At 39.7% G+C, this 17,114-nt stretch overlaps 1 protein-coding gene across 12 annotated transcripts in view; it reads left to right on the plus strand.

Annotated features, from left to right (window-relative positions):
• Positions 1-17,114, plus strand: part of LOC132315592 (transportin MOS14) — an 80,238-nt gene that overhangs the window by 23,817 nt on the left and 39,307 nt on the right. For 11 of the 12 annotated variants that reach the window (XR_009483728.1, XR_009483731.1, XR_009483727.1 and 8 more), the window contains 5 exons: positions 6,257-6,337; positions 6,717-6,830; positions 7,022-7,101; positions 7,349-7,484; positions 9,885-10,034. Coding sequence is in view for 7 of the 12 variants with exons in the window: in XM_059813915.1 (XP_059669898.1) it covers positions 6,257-6,337; positions 6,717-6,830; positions 7,022-7,101; positions 7,349-7,484; positions 9,885-10,034 (561 nt within the window). In the remaining 5 variants the exon portion in view is untranslated. The remainder of the gene's footprint in view (positions 1-6,256; positions 6,338-6,716; positions 6,831-7,021; positions 7,102-7,348; positions 7,485-9,884; positions 10,035-17,114) is intronic. The other variant, XM_059813914.1, reaches the window with a different exon arrangement.

Here is a 17,114-nt window from a genome sequence, read left to right on the forward strand (position 1 = left end):
TACAGCTCTTCTCACCAATAGTGGCATTGAACATAGTATCACATGCCCTCATACTTAAGCACAAAATGGCAAGGCAAAACGCAAGCATCGTCATATTGTTGAACATGGTCTTGCTCTTTGTCATCATGCGTTCCTTCCACGTAAATTTTGGATGGAAGCCTTTTCTACTTCAATTTACCTTATAAACAGATTACCTTCTCTTGGGTTACAACACAAATCACCTTATGAGATGCTCTTTAATCGACCTCCAGATTATGCTACACTGCACACATTTGGGTGTCGATGTTTTCCCTCCCTAGGCTATTTAAGGAAAGACAAACTTTCTCCATAATCGGTGCCATGTGTTTTCTTGGGCTATGGAACCCAACAAAAAGGATATTGGTGCCTTGACACACAAACTGGTAAAGTATACTTCTCTCGCCATGTTCGGTTCAATGAAGATGTATTCCCATTTGCTCAATTACTTACAACTGGTCCTCTTAAGCCATCCATAATGCTTGAAGATTGGGTTGCACCAATTGAATCTACATTACCTACATCTCGTGGTTTGCTCCTACCTCCATCATTGTTACCTACACCACCAACTGTTACCACAGTCCCATCAATTACCGTTCCTACACTGCCACCAAAAGCTGTTATCACTTAGTAAAGGCGATGTATTTTACCCTCATAGCCTAGTGCTACAAACCTTGTTGACCCATTACCATGTCCTAACTCAACCCAACCGCCGTTAGAACTAGCCAGATCTGTACATCCCATGGTTACTCGACTTTGTGATGGTACTCTTCAACCTAGGGACCTCTTTACAGGTCATGTGACCAGACACTCACTGCCAAGATGCCTCCCAAGTGTAGTTCATTCTCTTGTTGATGAGCCTACAAGATGATGGCTCTTTAGAATGATACAAGACCAGACTTGTTGCAAAAGGTTACCATCAAGAATATGGGCAGGATTTTAATGAAACATTTAGCTCGGTTGTTAAATCCCCTACTATTCGACTTGTCCTCTCTTGCCATAAATTGCTACTGGCCTATTTGTTAACTTGACGTTAAAAATGCCTTCCTACATGGCATTCTTCATGAAACAGTTATATGAAGCAACTATTGTCAGGGCTTATTTGTTATTACTTATATAATGTTGGGGCTTATGTGTAATTTCTGAAACTTGTTATTATAAATAGAATGTGGTGGAAGGATGAAAGTATTCTTTTCATTCTCTCTCTTTTTCCCCATCTCTCTCTCTTTTTCTCTCATCCACTTTCTTCTCTTTTTCTTTTTCTTTTTCTTTATCACTTACTCTTGATTTGATTATATCTTAAAGTCAACATGGTATCAGAGCATGGTTTGCAAAGCTCTAGGTGTATAGTTGAAACCCTAGGGCAAGTTTGTATAAACCCTAGTGAGTGTGAAGGGTTTTGAAGAGACTCCAAGATGGGATTTGTTTGCAAGGATCATTGAGATGCTTTCTTGGCATCGAGGTGTGCAGATCGAAGAAAGGGGTGTTCATTTCTCAACGGAAGTATGTGTTAGATTTGTTAGCTGAAACAGGTTGGCTTGGAGCTAGACCTAGTGATATTCCCAGTGAGCAGAACCATAGGCTTAATGATGTAGATGGAGACCCATTAGATGATGTGGGAAGATTTCAACGATTGGTTGGGAGACTGATTTACTTATCTATCACGTGCCCGGATATTGCCTACGTTGTTAGTGTGATTAGTCAGTTTATGCATGCTCCACGTACACCTCACCTTGAGGCAGTTCATCATGTACTTCGCTACCTCAAGGGTTCACCTGGTAAAGGGATATTGTTTGGTTGTCATGGCCACTTGCGTGTTGAAGCCTATACTAATGCTGATTGGGCAGGGTCTGTCAAAGATCGGCAATCTACTTCAGTATATTGCACATTTGTTGGAGGTAATCTTGTTTCATGGCGAAGCAAGAAACAGTAAGTAGTAGCTAGATCTAGTGCAGAGGCTGAGTTTAGATCCATGACACATGGAGTTTGTGAGTTGTTATGGCTACGTACGATATTGCGTGAGTTGGGTTATCCTGTTCGCGAGTCAATGAAGTTGTATTGTGACAACAAGGCTACTATTAGCATTGCCCAAAATCCAGTTCAACATGACAGGACAAAGCACATTGAAGTCGATCGACACTTCATCAAGGAAAAGCTTCGTCTTGGGTTGATTTGTACTCCATAGGTCAATACACATGATTAGGTTGCTGTTAGCCGAGATATGATAAGCCCAAATCATGGGATGTGACTTACCATATTTTCTGAGATATGATAGCCATAAATCATGGATTTGACTTTATTTACGCATATGTCTAGGCATAGAATATGCAATGATTTTATTTAGTTTCTTTTATTGTAATATTAACATGTGCTCTTTTTAGTATATAAATATGAGAGTTGTGAATGAGTGTATATACATCTCATTCAAACCTTTTACATATTTATTCTCTTTCTTCTATATTCTCTTTCTTCTTGTTATTAGAGCTAGGGTGGTCCGACTGCAATGAGGGCATTGCAAGTTCGGCACCACTCATTCGAGAATGGTTTAAGGAGACATCCCCCATCTGGCTATTCGGAAATGGTCTGAGATGTCGTCGTTTTTTTTTATGGTCTGAGGAGACATTGTTGATTCTTTCATCTACATTGTTTAAACATATGTATGAAGGGGAATGGTTTGAGGAGACATTGTTGATTATTTTATCTACATATTTTAAACGTGTATAAAGGGAAATGGTCTGAGCAGACATTGTTGGTGGTTTACGGTCTGAGGAAACATGGTTGGTTGTTTTGGGTCTGAGGAGACATTGTTAAATGTTTATGGTCTGAGGAGACACTTTGATTTGTTGATCGGATTGGCACGTATTGGCAAGACCGTGTTTAATGATGCATTGTCCAAGTTGGGCGTCTCAGACATCCACGCACCAACTTGAGGGGGAGTGTTAGCCGAGATATGGTAAGCCCAAATCATGGGATGTGACTGACCATATTTTCTGAGATATGATAGTCACAAATCATGGATTTGACTTTATTTATGCATATGTCTAGGCATAAAATATGCAATGATTTTATTTAGTTTCTTTTATTGTAATATTAACATGTGCTCTTTTTAGTATATAAATATGGGAGTTGTGAATGAGTGTATATACATCTCATTCAAACCTTTTACATATTTATTCTCTTTCTTCTATATTATATTTCTTCTGTTGCCAATGTTTTGACTAAGGGTGTGAGCAAGACTTGCTTGCAAAATATGTTAGTCAAGCTGGGCATGATATATATCTTTGCACTAGCTTGAGGAGGAGTGTTGTCAGGGGCTTATTTGTTATTGCTTATATAATGTTGGGGCTTATGTTTAATTTCTGAACCTTTTTATTAAAAATAGAATGTGGTGGAAGGATGAAACTATTCTTTTCATTCTTTCTCTCTTTCCCTATCTCTCTTTTTCTCTCATCCGCTTTCTTCTCTTTTTCTTTATTACTTACTCTTGATTTGATTATATCTTAAAGTCAACAGCAACCACCAGGTTTTATAGACAAGGATTTTCCTAATCATGTTTGTCATCTTCACAAATCCATTTATGGGTTGTGACAATCTCCAAGAACATGGTTTGATGGCTTTAGTGCTTCAGATTTGTTCAAAGCAAGACTGACGCGTCTATGTTTCTCCACTATGCTGACCATGATATCATTATTCTCCTTGTCTATGTGGACAATATATTCATCACTGGTTCCAACAATGCTTTCATCTCAACAGTCCTCACCAAACTGCACAAGAACCTTGAGATTAAAGACTTGGGTCATTACACTACATCCTGGGGATTGAAGTTTACTGTGATTCTCATGGCATCCAAATGAGTCAATCAAAATATGCTCTCAGCCTTCTAAAGAAAGCTAATTTCCTTCTAGCTAAATGCTTATCACCCGTTGTTGCTGGTTCCAAATTATCCTTATATGATGCTGGTGACCTTGTTAATGCCACATCCAATAGTCGTCTCATTGGTGCACTGCAATACCTCACCATCACACGCCTAGATCATCTTACATATTCTGTGAATTAGGTTTGCCAATTCATGCATCAGCCACGTGAGACTCACTTAGTTGTCGTCATAAGGATTCTTCTGCAAATCAAAAACACTCCTCATTTTGGCATGCATCTTGTTAAATCTCATGATGAACATCTGAGGGGATTTTCTGACGCTGATTGGGCTGGTTCTCCAGATGATCGCTTGTGTGTTTACTTTGGTTCTAACCTCATCACTTTGGCCACTAAGAAGCAATCCACTGTTTCTAGATCAAGTGTTGAATCAGAATATAGGGCATTAGCACACGCATCAGCTGATATCCCACATTCTGTATTATTATTTAAAAAAATACCACATTCTTTTTGTTGGCTATTGTTGAGGTGATTAAGGTGCAAAGACTCCTATCTGTTCAAATAAATTTTTTTTTTTTTTTTTTGATAAGTAAAAAATTTTATAAAAAAAAAACGCTCAGAAGGGGAGTGGAACCCAAGCAAATACAAAAGACCACAAAGGCCTCAAGCCTTCAAAGAGGCTAAAAAATCAACTACTTCCTCCAAAGAACTACGATCTCTTCCTGAAACCCAACAAAAAAGGGTAGAAATAATCGAGAATTTAAGCACCGAAATCGACAAAGCCTTTCCTTCAAAGAATCTCCTATTCCTTTCAAGTCATAAACACCACTACACACAAAGCGGCGTTGCCCTCCACGCATCCTGACTGAGAGCCCCCACAGGGCAACCTCTCCACGCCTCAATCAACCCTCTAATAGATCCAGGCATAACCCAAGAAACATCAAATAAGCCAAGCATCAAAACCCAACACTCTCTAGCCAAAGGGCAATGAATAAGAAGGTGATTCACAGACTCCTCATCACTAAGACACATAGAGCAACGGTTGACCACCACCTGGCTTCTCCTTCTCAGATTATCCTGGGTTAAAATCCTACCCAGGACCGAAGTCTACACAAAGAAAGCCACTTTAAGAGGAGCCTTGGATCACCAAACAAACTTCCAAGGGAAGCGAACTCTAGGAACAAATGAGAGGCACTTGAAGAAAGACCTCGCCTCAAAGCGCCCCTGAGAGTTTGCAATCCAAGACCAATAGTCTGAATCCTCCTCCACAATCCTCTGGCGATATAACAACTCCAAGAAACGAATGACCTCCTCGATCTCCCAATCCTGAAAGGAACGCCTAAATCGAACATCCCAAACCAGTCTTCCATTATCAAGATGATAACAGTTAACCACCATGGCTTGCTTATCTGTAGCAATCCTGTAAAGCTGAGGAAAGGCGAGGGCAAGAGGCACATCTCCACACCACACATCCTCCCAGAAGCGAATCCTCCTCCCATCTCTGAGACGAAACCGAATGTGCTTGGAAAAATCATCCCAACCCTTCCGAATAAATTTCCAAACCCCCACCCCCCGAGGATCTCTAACTTCCAAAGAACTCCACCCTCCTCTCATTTCCCCAAAACGACATGCCACAACCCTCCTCCAAAGCCGATGTCTCTCCACCCCAAACCTCCACAACCATTTCCCAAGGAGGGCCTTATTAAAGGGCACCAATTTACGGAGACCTAACCCACCATTGCGAATTGGCCTGCAAACTTGGTCCCATCTCACCAAATGAAACTTAAACTCTTCACCTCTACCCCCTCCACAGAAAATTACGCTGCAACCTCTCAATCCTTTCCGCAACTGAAGAGGGAATCTGGAAAAGAGAGAGAAAATACGTTGGAATACAAGAGAGGGTGCTCTTAATCAGCGTGACCCTACCGCCCTTGGAGAGATACTGCTTCTTCCAACCCGCCAACCTTTTCTCAAATCTGTCCACCACTGGATCCCAAATCCCCACACACCTCGAAGGAGCTCCCAGAGGCAATCCTAAGTAAGAAATGGGAAATGAACCAGTACGACAGCGAAGAATATCAGCAAAAGTCTCAATCTCAGGGACCTCCCCAACCGGTACCAAAACACTTTTTCCCACATTCACTTTAAGGCCGGAAACAACTTGGAACCAAATCAAAACACATCTCAAATATTTATAGTTGTGTTTCATTTATCCATCTATTGATCAACTATTGACATAAAATACTTATTTATTTGAAATGTTCATTGTATCCATTTGCCAATTCCAACCTCTTTTATGCTTACAGTATAGAGGGTTGATTGATTTCTATGTTAATTGTGAAATTTTCCATTGAATTTTTTATTTTAGATATTTTTTGGTGGCTGGGTGTCTGCAAACTTGCAAATTCCTTGGAAGGAGGTGGAAATGAAAATGTTCGCTCTTAATGTGGTGAGTGCATTTAACTAGTTGAATTTTACCTTTTTATGCATTTCAATGCCATTAGTCGTCTCCTTTATAAATGTAGTCTTTGCCTTTGTTAATTTTATCTATACTTCGTGGAAGTTTCTCTGGCACATATCTCTTTCATAGGCGTACATTCAGTTCCTTCTTCTATCATGTTTGTAGAGGTATCCATTTTTTATTGCAAAGTTTATAATCTGAGCCATTTCAATTGCAGTACACATTTACATATTTAGTGTCCGAACTTCATTCTGCATTGATGTTCTTCTTCACTTTAAATTGTCAAAGACATAAACCTTCACGATTCAAGTATATTATTTCTGTTTGGTCCTAACAATTTCAAGACTGTTCGAGTTTCATGTTCCAGGTTGCTGAGGTGGTACTGCAGGAAGGCCAAGCCTTTGATCTCTCTATGATTATGCACTTGGTAACAATTTTGTCCAGTAGGGCTTCTGATGAACTCAAGGGTTTCATATGCATTGTATGTCATACATGCCTTTTTAGGGGCTTTTGATTTATCTCTCATATGTTGTATTGTATTTTGACTTACTAAAAAACGGTGAACATTGGGTTGTTAGCAACTTAAGTCTGGAAGGATCTGTTTTGATCTGGTCTGTCATTCTCTGATCTGATTTTGTTACTCTTACCTCCCAATGTTTATTTTCTTTCTAGGTATACAGATCACTTGCAGATGTTGTTGGTTCCTATTCCAAGTGGATATCCGCTTTCCAACCTAATGTTAGACCTTTACTGTAAGAAATTTCTCCTTGTGTCTTCTCATTGGTATTGCATGGACCCACATATGGTGTTCACCTAAGCAGCTGTTCATATGTTAGAATGTATTATTCATTTGGTATAACATCTTGTAGAAACCAATCCCTTCTATCAGTTGTATGCAGTTTTAGCATTCATTATTTTGTTGACTAGACCTTCATATTTTCTGAGCATCATTCTGCATTGTTTTTTTTTCTGACAATTCAACTGTTTTGCTATTTTCAGATTATTTCTTGCTGCTGGCATTTCTGAACCTCTGTCTTCAAATGCTTGTGCTTCTGCTTTACGTAAGTTTTGTGAAGATGCTTCTGCAATAATGTATGAACCTTCAGTTTTGGAAATTTTGATCTGGATAGGAGAGGTATGTCATGCTTTACCACTAAAAGAATTCACTTAATGCTTTATTCTACTGTTTATCGGATAAAGAGGTCTCCTTCCCCAATGGTGCAACTTTTGTAGTGTAACTCAACATATTTTTACCCGTAGCCATTTTTTTTAAAAAATATTTCAAAAGGACTAAAATTTGACATAACAGTCGAACAAACCCAAACTGAGGAGGAAAATCCGAAACAAGTTACCTTCCAAAAAAAAAAATCAACTAGTGTACAACTTGATTGCTGCTGCAGTGGGTCTGAGAAGCTATGATGATCCAATACAGTAGAGTTAGGACTTGCAATTGAAGGCAACAGTTGTACCAAGAGGTGCGAAAATTGCAATTAATACATCAGTGAGGTCGTGAGATGCAATGGACCCCTAACTATGATGCAATTGTTTGTTGCGATGCAAAATCTAACAGAAAGGGTAAAAGAATAATATGTAGTATCATCACCCAAAGTCACAACAATTACAGTATGCTGAAATCGAAATCGAACAGAAGGAAATTGAACAGAGTGCAGAAATTTGACGTGAACAGAGAGCTGATGTTGTCAACTGATGAAATCAAAAGCAAAATCCAAGTCGTATAATCAGATTCAGATAGTAAGAGATGCAAACAGAATCCTAGTCAATTGTTGTGATGCAAAATTGATATCAATTGGGGTTTCTGAGTTTGAAGAGAAATGAACTGCAGTGACAAACAGAGAGACTCGATGCTATAAAATCGTAACCGAGACCCAACTGCAAACTGAAAGCGAGACGAACAGAGGTTGCTGCGATGCTTTGAAATTGCAAGACTGCTCTCTATATTTGTCAAAACAGAGGAGAGAGAAGAACCTTTGCAATAAAGGTAATGCGATTGTGAGAGAAGTCGAATTAGGGTTTGCAAAGAAGCTGAGGTAGATGTGCATTTCGAACAGAAAGAGAACGACAGTGTGTTGCAATTGTCTGCGATTAGGGTTTGCTATTGATGATGCGTACTGATGATGCGGCTGAAGAGTTTCAATCGATGATGCAAACTGAACTAGAAGAGAAGCTATTAAGTTGCAAAGAGAAAGAAATCTGATTTTGACCTGATTGCGATAGCGGTTGCAGTTTGCGATTGATACAAATTTCAGCCCTGCTTTGATACCATGATAGTTTTCAATGAAGAAATTTCAGCCCTGCTTTGGTAAAGAAGAAAAGAGAAGACCAGTAGTTGTGTATTATTCAATGAATAATAATACTATACAAGAATAAAAATGCCCTAAAGGCAGACTAAAAAGAAAGAAAAAGACAAAGTTACCCCTAACAAATATAGAGAAGTACACAAAAATTAAAATACAACTCTCTAAGAGGCCTGACTTGGTTCGGTCGACCATGATTTTTGACTGGGTCTAAAAATCCTATTTTTAGCTTCATCCTCTCATTTCTCTAAGCCTCCACCCTGCTAAACAATTGTTTAACAAATCAAGACACGAAAACTCGAGTTTTCTTGATAGATTTATGTTCTAAGCATTCCAAAGTCGAGATTAATTGGTATTTTTAAAAAACAAAAATGTAAACTACTAATAAATGTGTATCAGTGTATGATATAAAGTTTAAAACATATTTCATGTTATGTAAATAATAATATACATTTGTTTTGCACAAAAAAGTTAATAAACGAGTGACTTAAAAAATCAGAAAATTACAAAATTAATTGAGAAATATTGAGAAATTATATAAAATAGGAACAAGCAAATAAGAGTGAGTTTATAATCTTTAATGTATATGATTTCCATGTGCCAACTACAGGTATATTAATTTTCAATTTGTAAGTTATTATTGTATGTGTTTTGTGAATATCACATGGTTATTTATTTATTTTTTGTTTCAATATGCATTTGTGGCCATAAATTTAAACTAAAAATTACTACACTGATACTGTTGACAGTGCCTAAAAAATTTAATTTGTAGCCCATTACTTCTATGATATCACTTTTGAATGTTACATAAATTTCATTTAAAATTATTAAAAATATACTTTTGTTGAATTCTGGAAGTAAAACTTGTATGTCAGCTCGCTTCGATCAGATTTCTTCATGTTGGAAAAATTTCTTAACCGTGACAGCTGATACCCATTACGCAACTCCTGTTACAGCCCTAGACTGCGACTCTGTGACCGCGTTTTAAAACCTTGGGCAAAAGTTTTCTGATTTCTTCTCTCAAGTTCTTTGCATCATTTCTGAGGCTATTATTTGAATTGATGTTGCTTATATCGACATTAGTTTCTACTCCATCACTGCGTGAGAACTTGTCCTTGTCATTACGCTGTTTATGCATTTAGGCATTGTAATTTTCCCCTTGTTCTTATTCCATTTTCTGGTTTTCCTATTCTTTTTTTAAAAAATATTTGGTTTGTTAGGGATTGGAGAATAGGCATTTACCTTTGGAAGTAGAAGAAGAAGTTGTTGGTGCAATTGCTCCAATACTTGGCTCTGTTCCAAACAAGGAGCTAAAGAATAACTTGGTGGCTCGATTGCTTTCTCCCAGCTATGGAGCTATTGGGAAACTAGTAAGATTTTTTTTCCTAGTCTTTTGTGGTTTTTTGTATATGATAATTGTTGAAGGATTTAAATATTAAAGTTACACCCTCTCTAACAGCTTAAGTTTTTAGAGTAGATGATTGTTAACATGGTATGATCCTGAGTTCAAACCTCACCTTCACCCTGATAATTAAAATTGAAACGTGTTGGATCAAAAGGTCACACATGAGGGGGGCGTGTTAGAGGATTTAAATATTAAAGTAACACACTCTCTAACAATTTAAGCTTTTAGAGTAGATGGTTGTCAACAATACTGATGCCTATATATTTGTTATGCCCACATAGTGATGCTTTTATTTAGAACAAATTTAATAGCATATGCCTTAAGTTTTTGTTTCTCTTTGTTTTGGTTTGTAGCTCTAATGGAAAATGCGAAAAATGGGCATATGGAACTCCTTTTATATAATTTTTATTTTAAAAAAAAAAAAAAAAAAAAAAATCTGAAAGCAGAATTTAGAAAAGGGAAAGAAGAGCCAAAGGAGTTTTCAAATGGATCTGATTACATTCTGTTAAAATGTCCGAATTGGTTGCTAATGGATCTGCTGGTTTGACGACGCCTGAACAATTAATGGGCTAAATTGTAAATTCATTAGCAATATGTATATGCTGGTTCAAGTCCAGCTCGGGTCAAATATCGCCAATCTGCCATATGATGGTCTACTTGACTTTTTTAATCTCAGAAATGCCTGATATGGAGGAAAAGGAAGTATCAAATTTTGTTTGTCTAATTATTTGTCAAAAAAATATAAAATTGTTTGTCAAATTGGTTGAAGCAATATAACTACTCCAACACTGCACCTTTGTCATAAATTTCATACATCACCCCATATAGATATAATGTTAATGAAAAAGTTTCTATATATATATATATTTTTGATAAGTAAGATCTCATTGAAAAGCACTCAAAAAAAGGGACTGCATCCCTAATACAACTATACAAGGCAAAAACCTATATATCCTCATGGTATCCACAAGAGACAAAAGAATCTTCATGGACTTGCAATTCCTCCCATGACCCAAAAGAATAAAGAACTTAGCACACATAATTTTAACACCCCAACAGGAGTCTCTGTTGACTTCAAGAGATAATCAAATCAAGTGTAAAGTATAAGAATAAGAAGAAAAAAAAGAAGAAAGTGGATGAGAGTAAAAAAGAGAGATATGGGGAAAGAGAGAAAGAATGAAAGAATCCTTTCATCCTTCCACCACATTCTATTTATAATAACAAGTTTCAGCAATTACACGTAAGCCCCAACATTATATAAGTAATAACAAATAAGCCCCTGACAACACTCAAGGCTCAAGCTGGTGCAAAGATATCTATCATGCCCTGCTTGACTAACATATTTGCAAGCAAGACGAAGCTTTTCCATGATAAAGTGTCGATCGACTTCAATGTGCTTTGACTTGTCATGTTGAACTGGATAGTGGGCAATGCTAATAGCAGCTTTGTTGTCACAATACAACTTCATTAAATCTCGAACAGGATAACCCAACTTTCCCAACATCGTTCGTAGCCATAACAATTCACAAACTCTATATGCCATGGATCTTAACTCAGCCTCTACACTAGATCTAGCCACTATAAACTGTTTCTTGCTTCGCCATGAAACAAGATTACCTCCAACAAATGTGCAATATCTTGATGTAGGTCATCGATCTGTGATAGACCCTACCCAATCAACATCAGTATAGGCTTCAACGCACAAGTGGCCATGACGGCCAAACAATATCCCCTCACCAGGTGAACCCTTGAGGTAGTGAAGAACACGATGTGCTGCCTCAAGGTGAGGTGTATGTGGAGTATGCATAAATTGACTAATCACACTAACAGCGTAGGCAATATCTGGGCGCGTGAGAGATAGGTAAATCAGTCTCCCAACCAATCGCTGAAATCTTCCCACATCCTTTAATGGGTCTCCATCTATATCATTATGCCTATGGTTTTGCTCAATGGGAATACAAATAGGTCTGGCTCCAAGCCAGCCTATTTCAGCGAACAAATTTAACACATACTTCCATTGAGAAATGAACTCCCCTTTCTTCGATCTACACACCTCGATGCCAAGAAAGAATCTCAATGATCCGGGGTCTTTAACCTTGAACTCTGTCCCCAAGAATGACTTCATTCGACGAATCTCTTATGAATCATTTCCAGTGATAACAATATCATCAACATATACAATAAGGGCAGTGGTGCAGCCTTGGTGCTTCTTGATGAAAAGAGTATGATCTGCCTGACTCTGTGTGTACCCTACTCTTTTCACATCAGTGTTGAACCTCTCAAACCAAGCCCGTGGCGGCTGCTTTAACCCATACAAGGCTTTATTTAGCTTGCACACTAAATTCTGACCATTGGCAAGCTTAAACGCTGGTGGCATAGTCATATACACCTCTTCCTCCAACTCACCATGAATGAAAGCGTTCTTTACATCCAGTTGATATAAAGGCCAATTCAAATTAGTTGCCAACGAAAGAACACGTATAGAGTTTATCTTGGCAACTGGAGCGAATTGTCACGGGCCTAGAGATTTGGCGCAGCGGCACGGCCTGTGCGGCACCAAGGCGTTGCTTCAGCTCGCGCAAGCGCCTTGGTCAGCCACCACGACCTGCCCTCTCAAGGATATATGCTGACTGGTTTCGGCCTGCCTTGGCCTCGTCAGGGGAATGGCTCCAGCTCCCAACCAGTTTGTGCAGGGATGGCCAACTCCTTTCTTTATAGTTAAGTCCACGACCAGCGACAAGCTCCTCGCACTCAACCGAGTCGACCTACCTGAACTCTGAAGAGGTACCATCCTGTGCTCCTGCACGCCCCTTCCCTGGAACCATTCCCAGTCAAACTCTACTCTTTGCCAACCAGCATGCGTGTCTTCCATCCTTCAAGCGTCTTAGGAATCACTTTGTGACATTCTCCCCCACCCAAATCCTGCCACGCCCTCGTCGCAGTGCGGCGCTTCACTACTGCGTCCACTCCCTTCCAAAGTCTGGCTCCAAGCGGTATGCTCGCCTTCCCACCATCGCTTCCTTGCGCAACTCCCTACACTGCACTCGCCCAATGATAGGCCTCGGACCAAAGGGACGTCCACTCCTTAAGGACGTGACTCTTCTCCGTCATGCCGCCTTCGCGACATCCCGAGCAAGCAAGGGCCTCCTGCCGACTTCATGCTCGCCCTTCACCATGGTTTGCATCACCCAAGGACTAAGCACGAACTTTGGTGCCCGCGGACCTCCGGCCCTCCGGTGCGCAACTTCAACGGACGCCTCTTCCTAGGGAGATGGAGGCTCTCCCCCCCCCCCCCCCCCCCCCAACTGCATTGATTCCTCCTCATCGATGCAGCTTTAGTGCACCGTCTTTATTCGTTGACCCCTCCCGGACCGATAAGGGGGCACCCCACCATGCTTTACCCCATGTCCTGCTTTGATACCATTTGTCATGGGTCTAGAGATTTGGCGTAGCGGCACGGCACGTGCGACACCAAGGCATTGCTTCAGCTCGCGCAAGCGCCCTGGTCAGCCACCACGACCTGCTCTCCCAAGGATACATGCTGACTGGTTTCGGCCTGCCTTGGCCTCGTTAGGGGAACGGCTCCAGTTCTCGACCAGTTTGTGCAGGGATGACCAACTCCCTTCTTCATAGTCAAGTCCACGACCAGCGACAAGCTCCTCGCACTCAACCGAGTTGACCTGCCTGAACTCTGAAGAGGTACCATCCTGTCCTCCTGCACGCCCCTTCCCTGGAATCATTCCCAGTCAAACTCTGCTCTTTGCCAACCAGCATGCGTGTCTTCCATCCTCCAAGCGTCTTAGGAATCACTTCGTGATAGAATGCTTCCAGATAATCAATCCCATAGGACTGAGTGAAGCCCTTTGCAACTAACCAGGCTTTATATCTCTCAATTGTTCCGTTTACACGATACTTTATTGTGTAGACTCATTTGCGGCCTACTAGTTTCTTATCCCTAGGTAATGGAACAATATTCCAAGTACCATTCTTCTCAAGGGCTTTCACCTCTTCAAGAATGGCTTCCTTTGATGGCGTTTGACTGAAAGCATTTGAAACACTAAAAGGAACAAATACAGAGGAGATACACGAAGTGAAAGCACGATATGTTGGAGATAAGGCACCATAGGATACAAATTGAGATATGGGATGTTTTGTACAACTACGAACACCCTAACGATAGGCAATAGGGATATCAAGATCAACAGGAATACTATTGGGAAAAGAATCAGGAGTATCAATGTCAACTGAGGAATTACTTGGATCGAAGGAGACTTCTTGGTCCTGATGTGAGTCAATGACTTGTTTTGCCCTCCTTGTGTAGACAATTGACTGTTTTCCTTGCTGCAAATCATTAGTGTTTAGAGGACTAGACATAGGCACCTCAGTAAAAAGCTCCCCCTTAATGGGAACGTACAAAGGAAGGGGCATTCTTTCTGAATGGATGGCAGATTCTTTACCTGTATAGTAGTCTCCCCCTTGAGAGAATCCCGAGTAGTGAAAAAAAAGGAACATACTCAAAGAATGTAACATCCATGGAGACAAGAAGGTGGTGCCTTTATCAATTGCATGCCTTATAAGGTGTGATGGTGTGACATCCATGTTTTTCCTTTGGGTCCATCCATGTTTGGCCTTTTGGGCGCATTTTGTCCTTACGATGATGAATGTGAACATAACAAACACAACCAAACACTTTCGGAGGGACAGTAAATAAGACAGTGTGATGGTGTAAGACAAAGAAGTGGGATTGATAACCAAGAACCTTAGAAGGCATGCGATTGATAAGGTATATAGCTGTTAAGGTTACATAAGCCCAATAATTTTTAGGTACTCCCATCCCAATTAGAAGAGAACGGGTCACCTCCGTAATATCGTGGTGTTTTCTTTCAGCTACACCATTCTGTTGTGGTGTATCGACACCAGAGGTTTGATGGACAATCCTGTTATCAGCAAAAAATGAGGCAAGACCACCATACATAAGCACTCCTCCATTATCAGATTGAAGGATTTTGAGGGGACAACTAAACTAAGTACATATCATCTGATGAAAAGTTTAAAAAATGGAATGAATTTCATCTTTGGTTTTCACAAGATAAAGCCAAGTTTATCAACTAAAGTCATCAACAAACACAACAAAGTTATGAAAACCAAGTAACGAAGTAGTAGATTGAGGACCCCACACATAAGAATGAACAAGCTGCAAATGAGCTGTACTTTTATTAATACTAGTAAGATAAGAAACACGACATTGTTTGGCAAGAACACATGTTTCACAACTTAACTCAAAAGATTCAACAGAAGCAAATTGGGGAAGCACATGCTTCAAAACAGGAAGAGGTAAATGACCTAACACTTGTACCCTGGCATGCTCGTATCTCGAATGCAGACCACCCAAGAGCTTATAGATTCGATTCTTTTCTACCATAGCACGAAATACTTTGACATCAGCTATACACACAGGTATGTAGTCTTGGTAGTGATCTAATTCTTCCCATTTATTACATAAAGTGTGGTAATATGTAGCAAGAGTTTGGTCTTCCTACTTGAATCTTGAAATCTGTTGTTGGAGTTCATACAGTTTTACAAAATTACCAACCGAGGAATACGACTCTTCCACAGCCGTCCATAGCTCTTTAGCTGTTTTCACAAATAGATTCCTTTTGCTGATCTGTGGCTGCATTGACTGCAACAACCACGTCATAACTAGTGCATTATTTGCACTCCACTCTTTGAATTCAGGATCACTCTTAGAGGGATACGTGACAGTCCCTTCGGTATAGTCTATCATTATACAACCAGTGATATGCATATGAGCAGATTGAGCCCACTCCATATAGTTCGTCTCATCCAACTTAACAGTTGTAATTCAAAGGCCTGGATAGTGATCACTACTACCTCTTAATACTGGAGTCAGACTAGGAGAAGACCCAGCTTCTTTTAAAGTCACGTTTGAGCTAGACATTTTATCAAATAGTTTATGGGTATGCAATCCCCAGAAACAAAAGTAGTAACAAAATACGAAGAGAACCACCTCTCTAACACACAAACTTCAACTAGAAAAATTACCGTCTTCTAAGATGCATAAAAAAGCGACCACACAGTCGCCGCACAAACCTTAGAAAGCAACAAAGTAGACCATACCAGAATCGCGAATGACGAAGAAAAAGTCGTCGTTGCAGAACAACGCAAACACGAAAAAAGACACCAATCGAGATTGCAATAGATAAAAAACAGGTCCAAAAACTACTTCCTTGCAAACAATCCCATCTTGAAATCTCTTCAAAACCCTTCACACCCACTAGGGTTAAACTTGCCCTAGGGTTTCAACTACACACGAGCTTTACAAACCATGCTCTGATACCATGTTGACTTTAAGAGATAATCCAATCAAGAGTAAAGTATAAGAAGAACAAAAAGAGAAGAAAGAGGATGAGAGAAAAAGAGAGAGAGATGGGGAAAGAGAGAAAGAATGAAAGAATCCTTTCATCCTTTCACCACATTCTATTTATAATAACAAGTTTTAGCAATTACACATAAGCCCCAATATTATATAAGTAATAACAAATACGCCCCCGACAACAATCTCCTCCCCTTCAATGGATTTCCTATTTCTCTCTCTTCCACAAGACCCACCACAGGCAAAGGGGAAGCCCTCCAAGCTAGAAGTGAGCATAGCCCACCTAACCCTAGCTATAGTGCAATGCAAGAGAAGATGATTCATCGACTCTTCATCCCTCTTACACATATAGTGCCAATTAACAATGATTTGGTGATTGGGATTATTAGCCTTCATAGCAAATTTTATGGAATGACCCAACAGACACCAAAGATAGAAGTGAGCATAGCCCACCTGTCCCTAGCTATAGTGCAATGCAAGAGAAGATGATACATCGACTCTTCATCCCTCTTACATATATAGTGCCAATTAACAATGATTTGGTGATTGGGATTATGTGCCTTCATAGCAAATTTTAAATTGTGATTGACATTTATTTTAATGAATGTGATTTATTTAGTGCTTTACATCAATATATGGTGAATGGTTGTA

The sequence above is a fragment of the Cornus florida genome, unplaced genomic scaffold, assembly GCF_030987335.1.
Source record: "Cornus florida cultivar Cherokee Brave unplaced genomic scaffold, ASM3098733v1 CherokeeBrave_3.0.0_Hap2_Chr07, whole genome shotgun sequence".
Lineage (NCBI taxonomy): Eukaryota > Viridiplantae > Streptophyta > Magnoliopsida > Cornales > Cornaceae > Cornus > Cornus florida.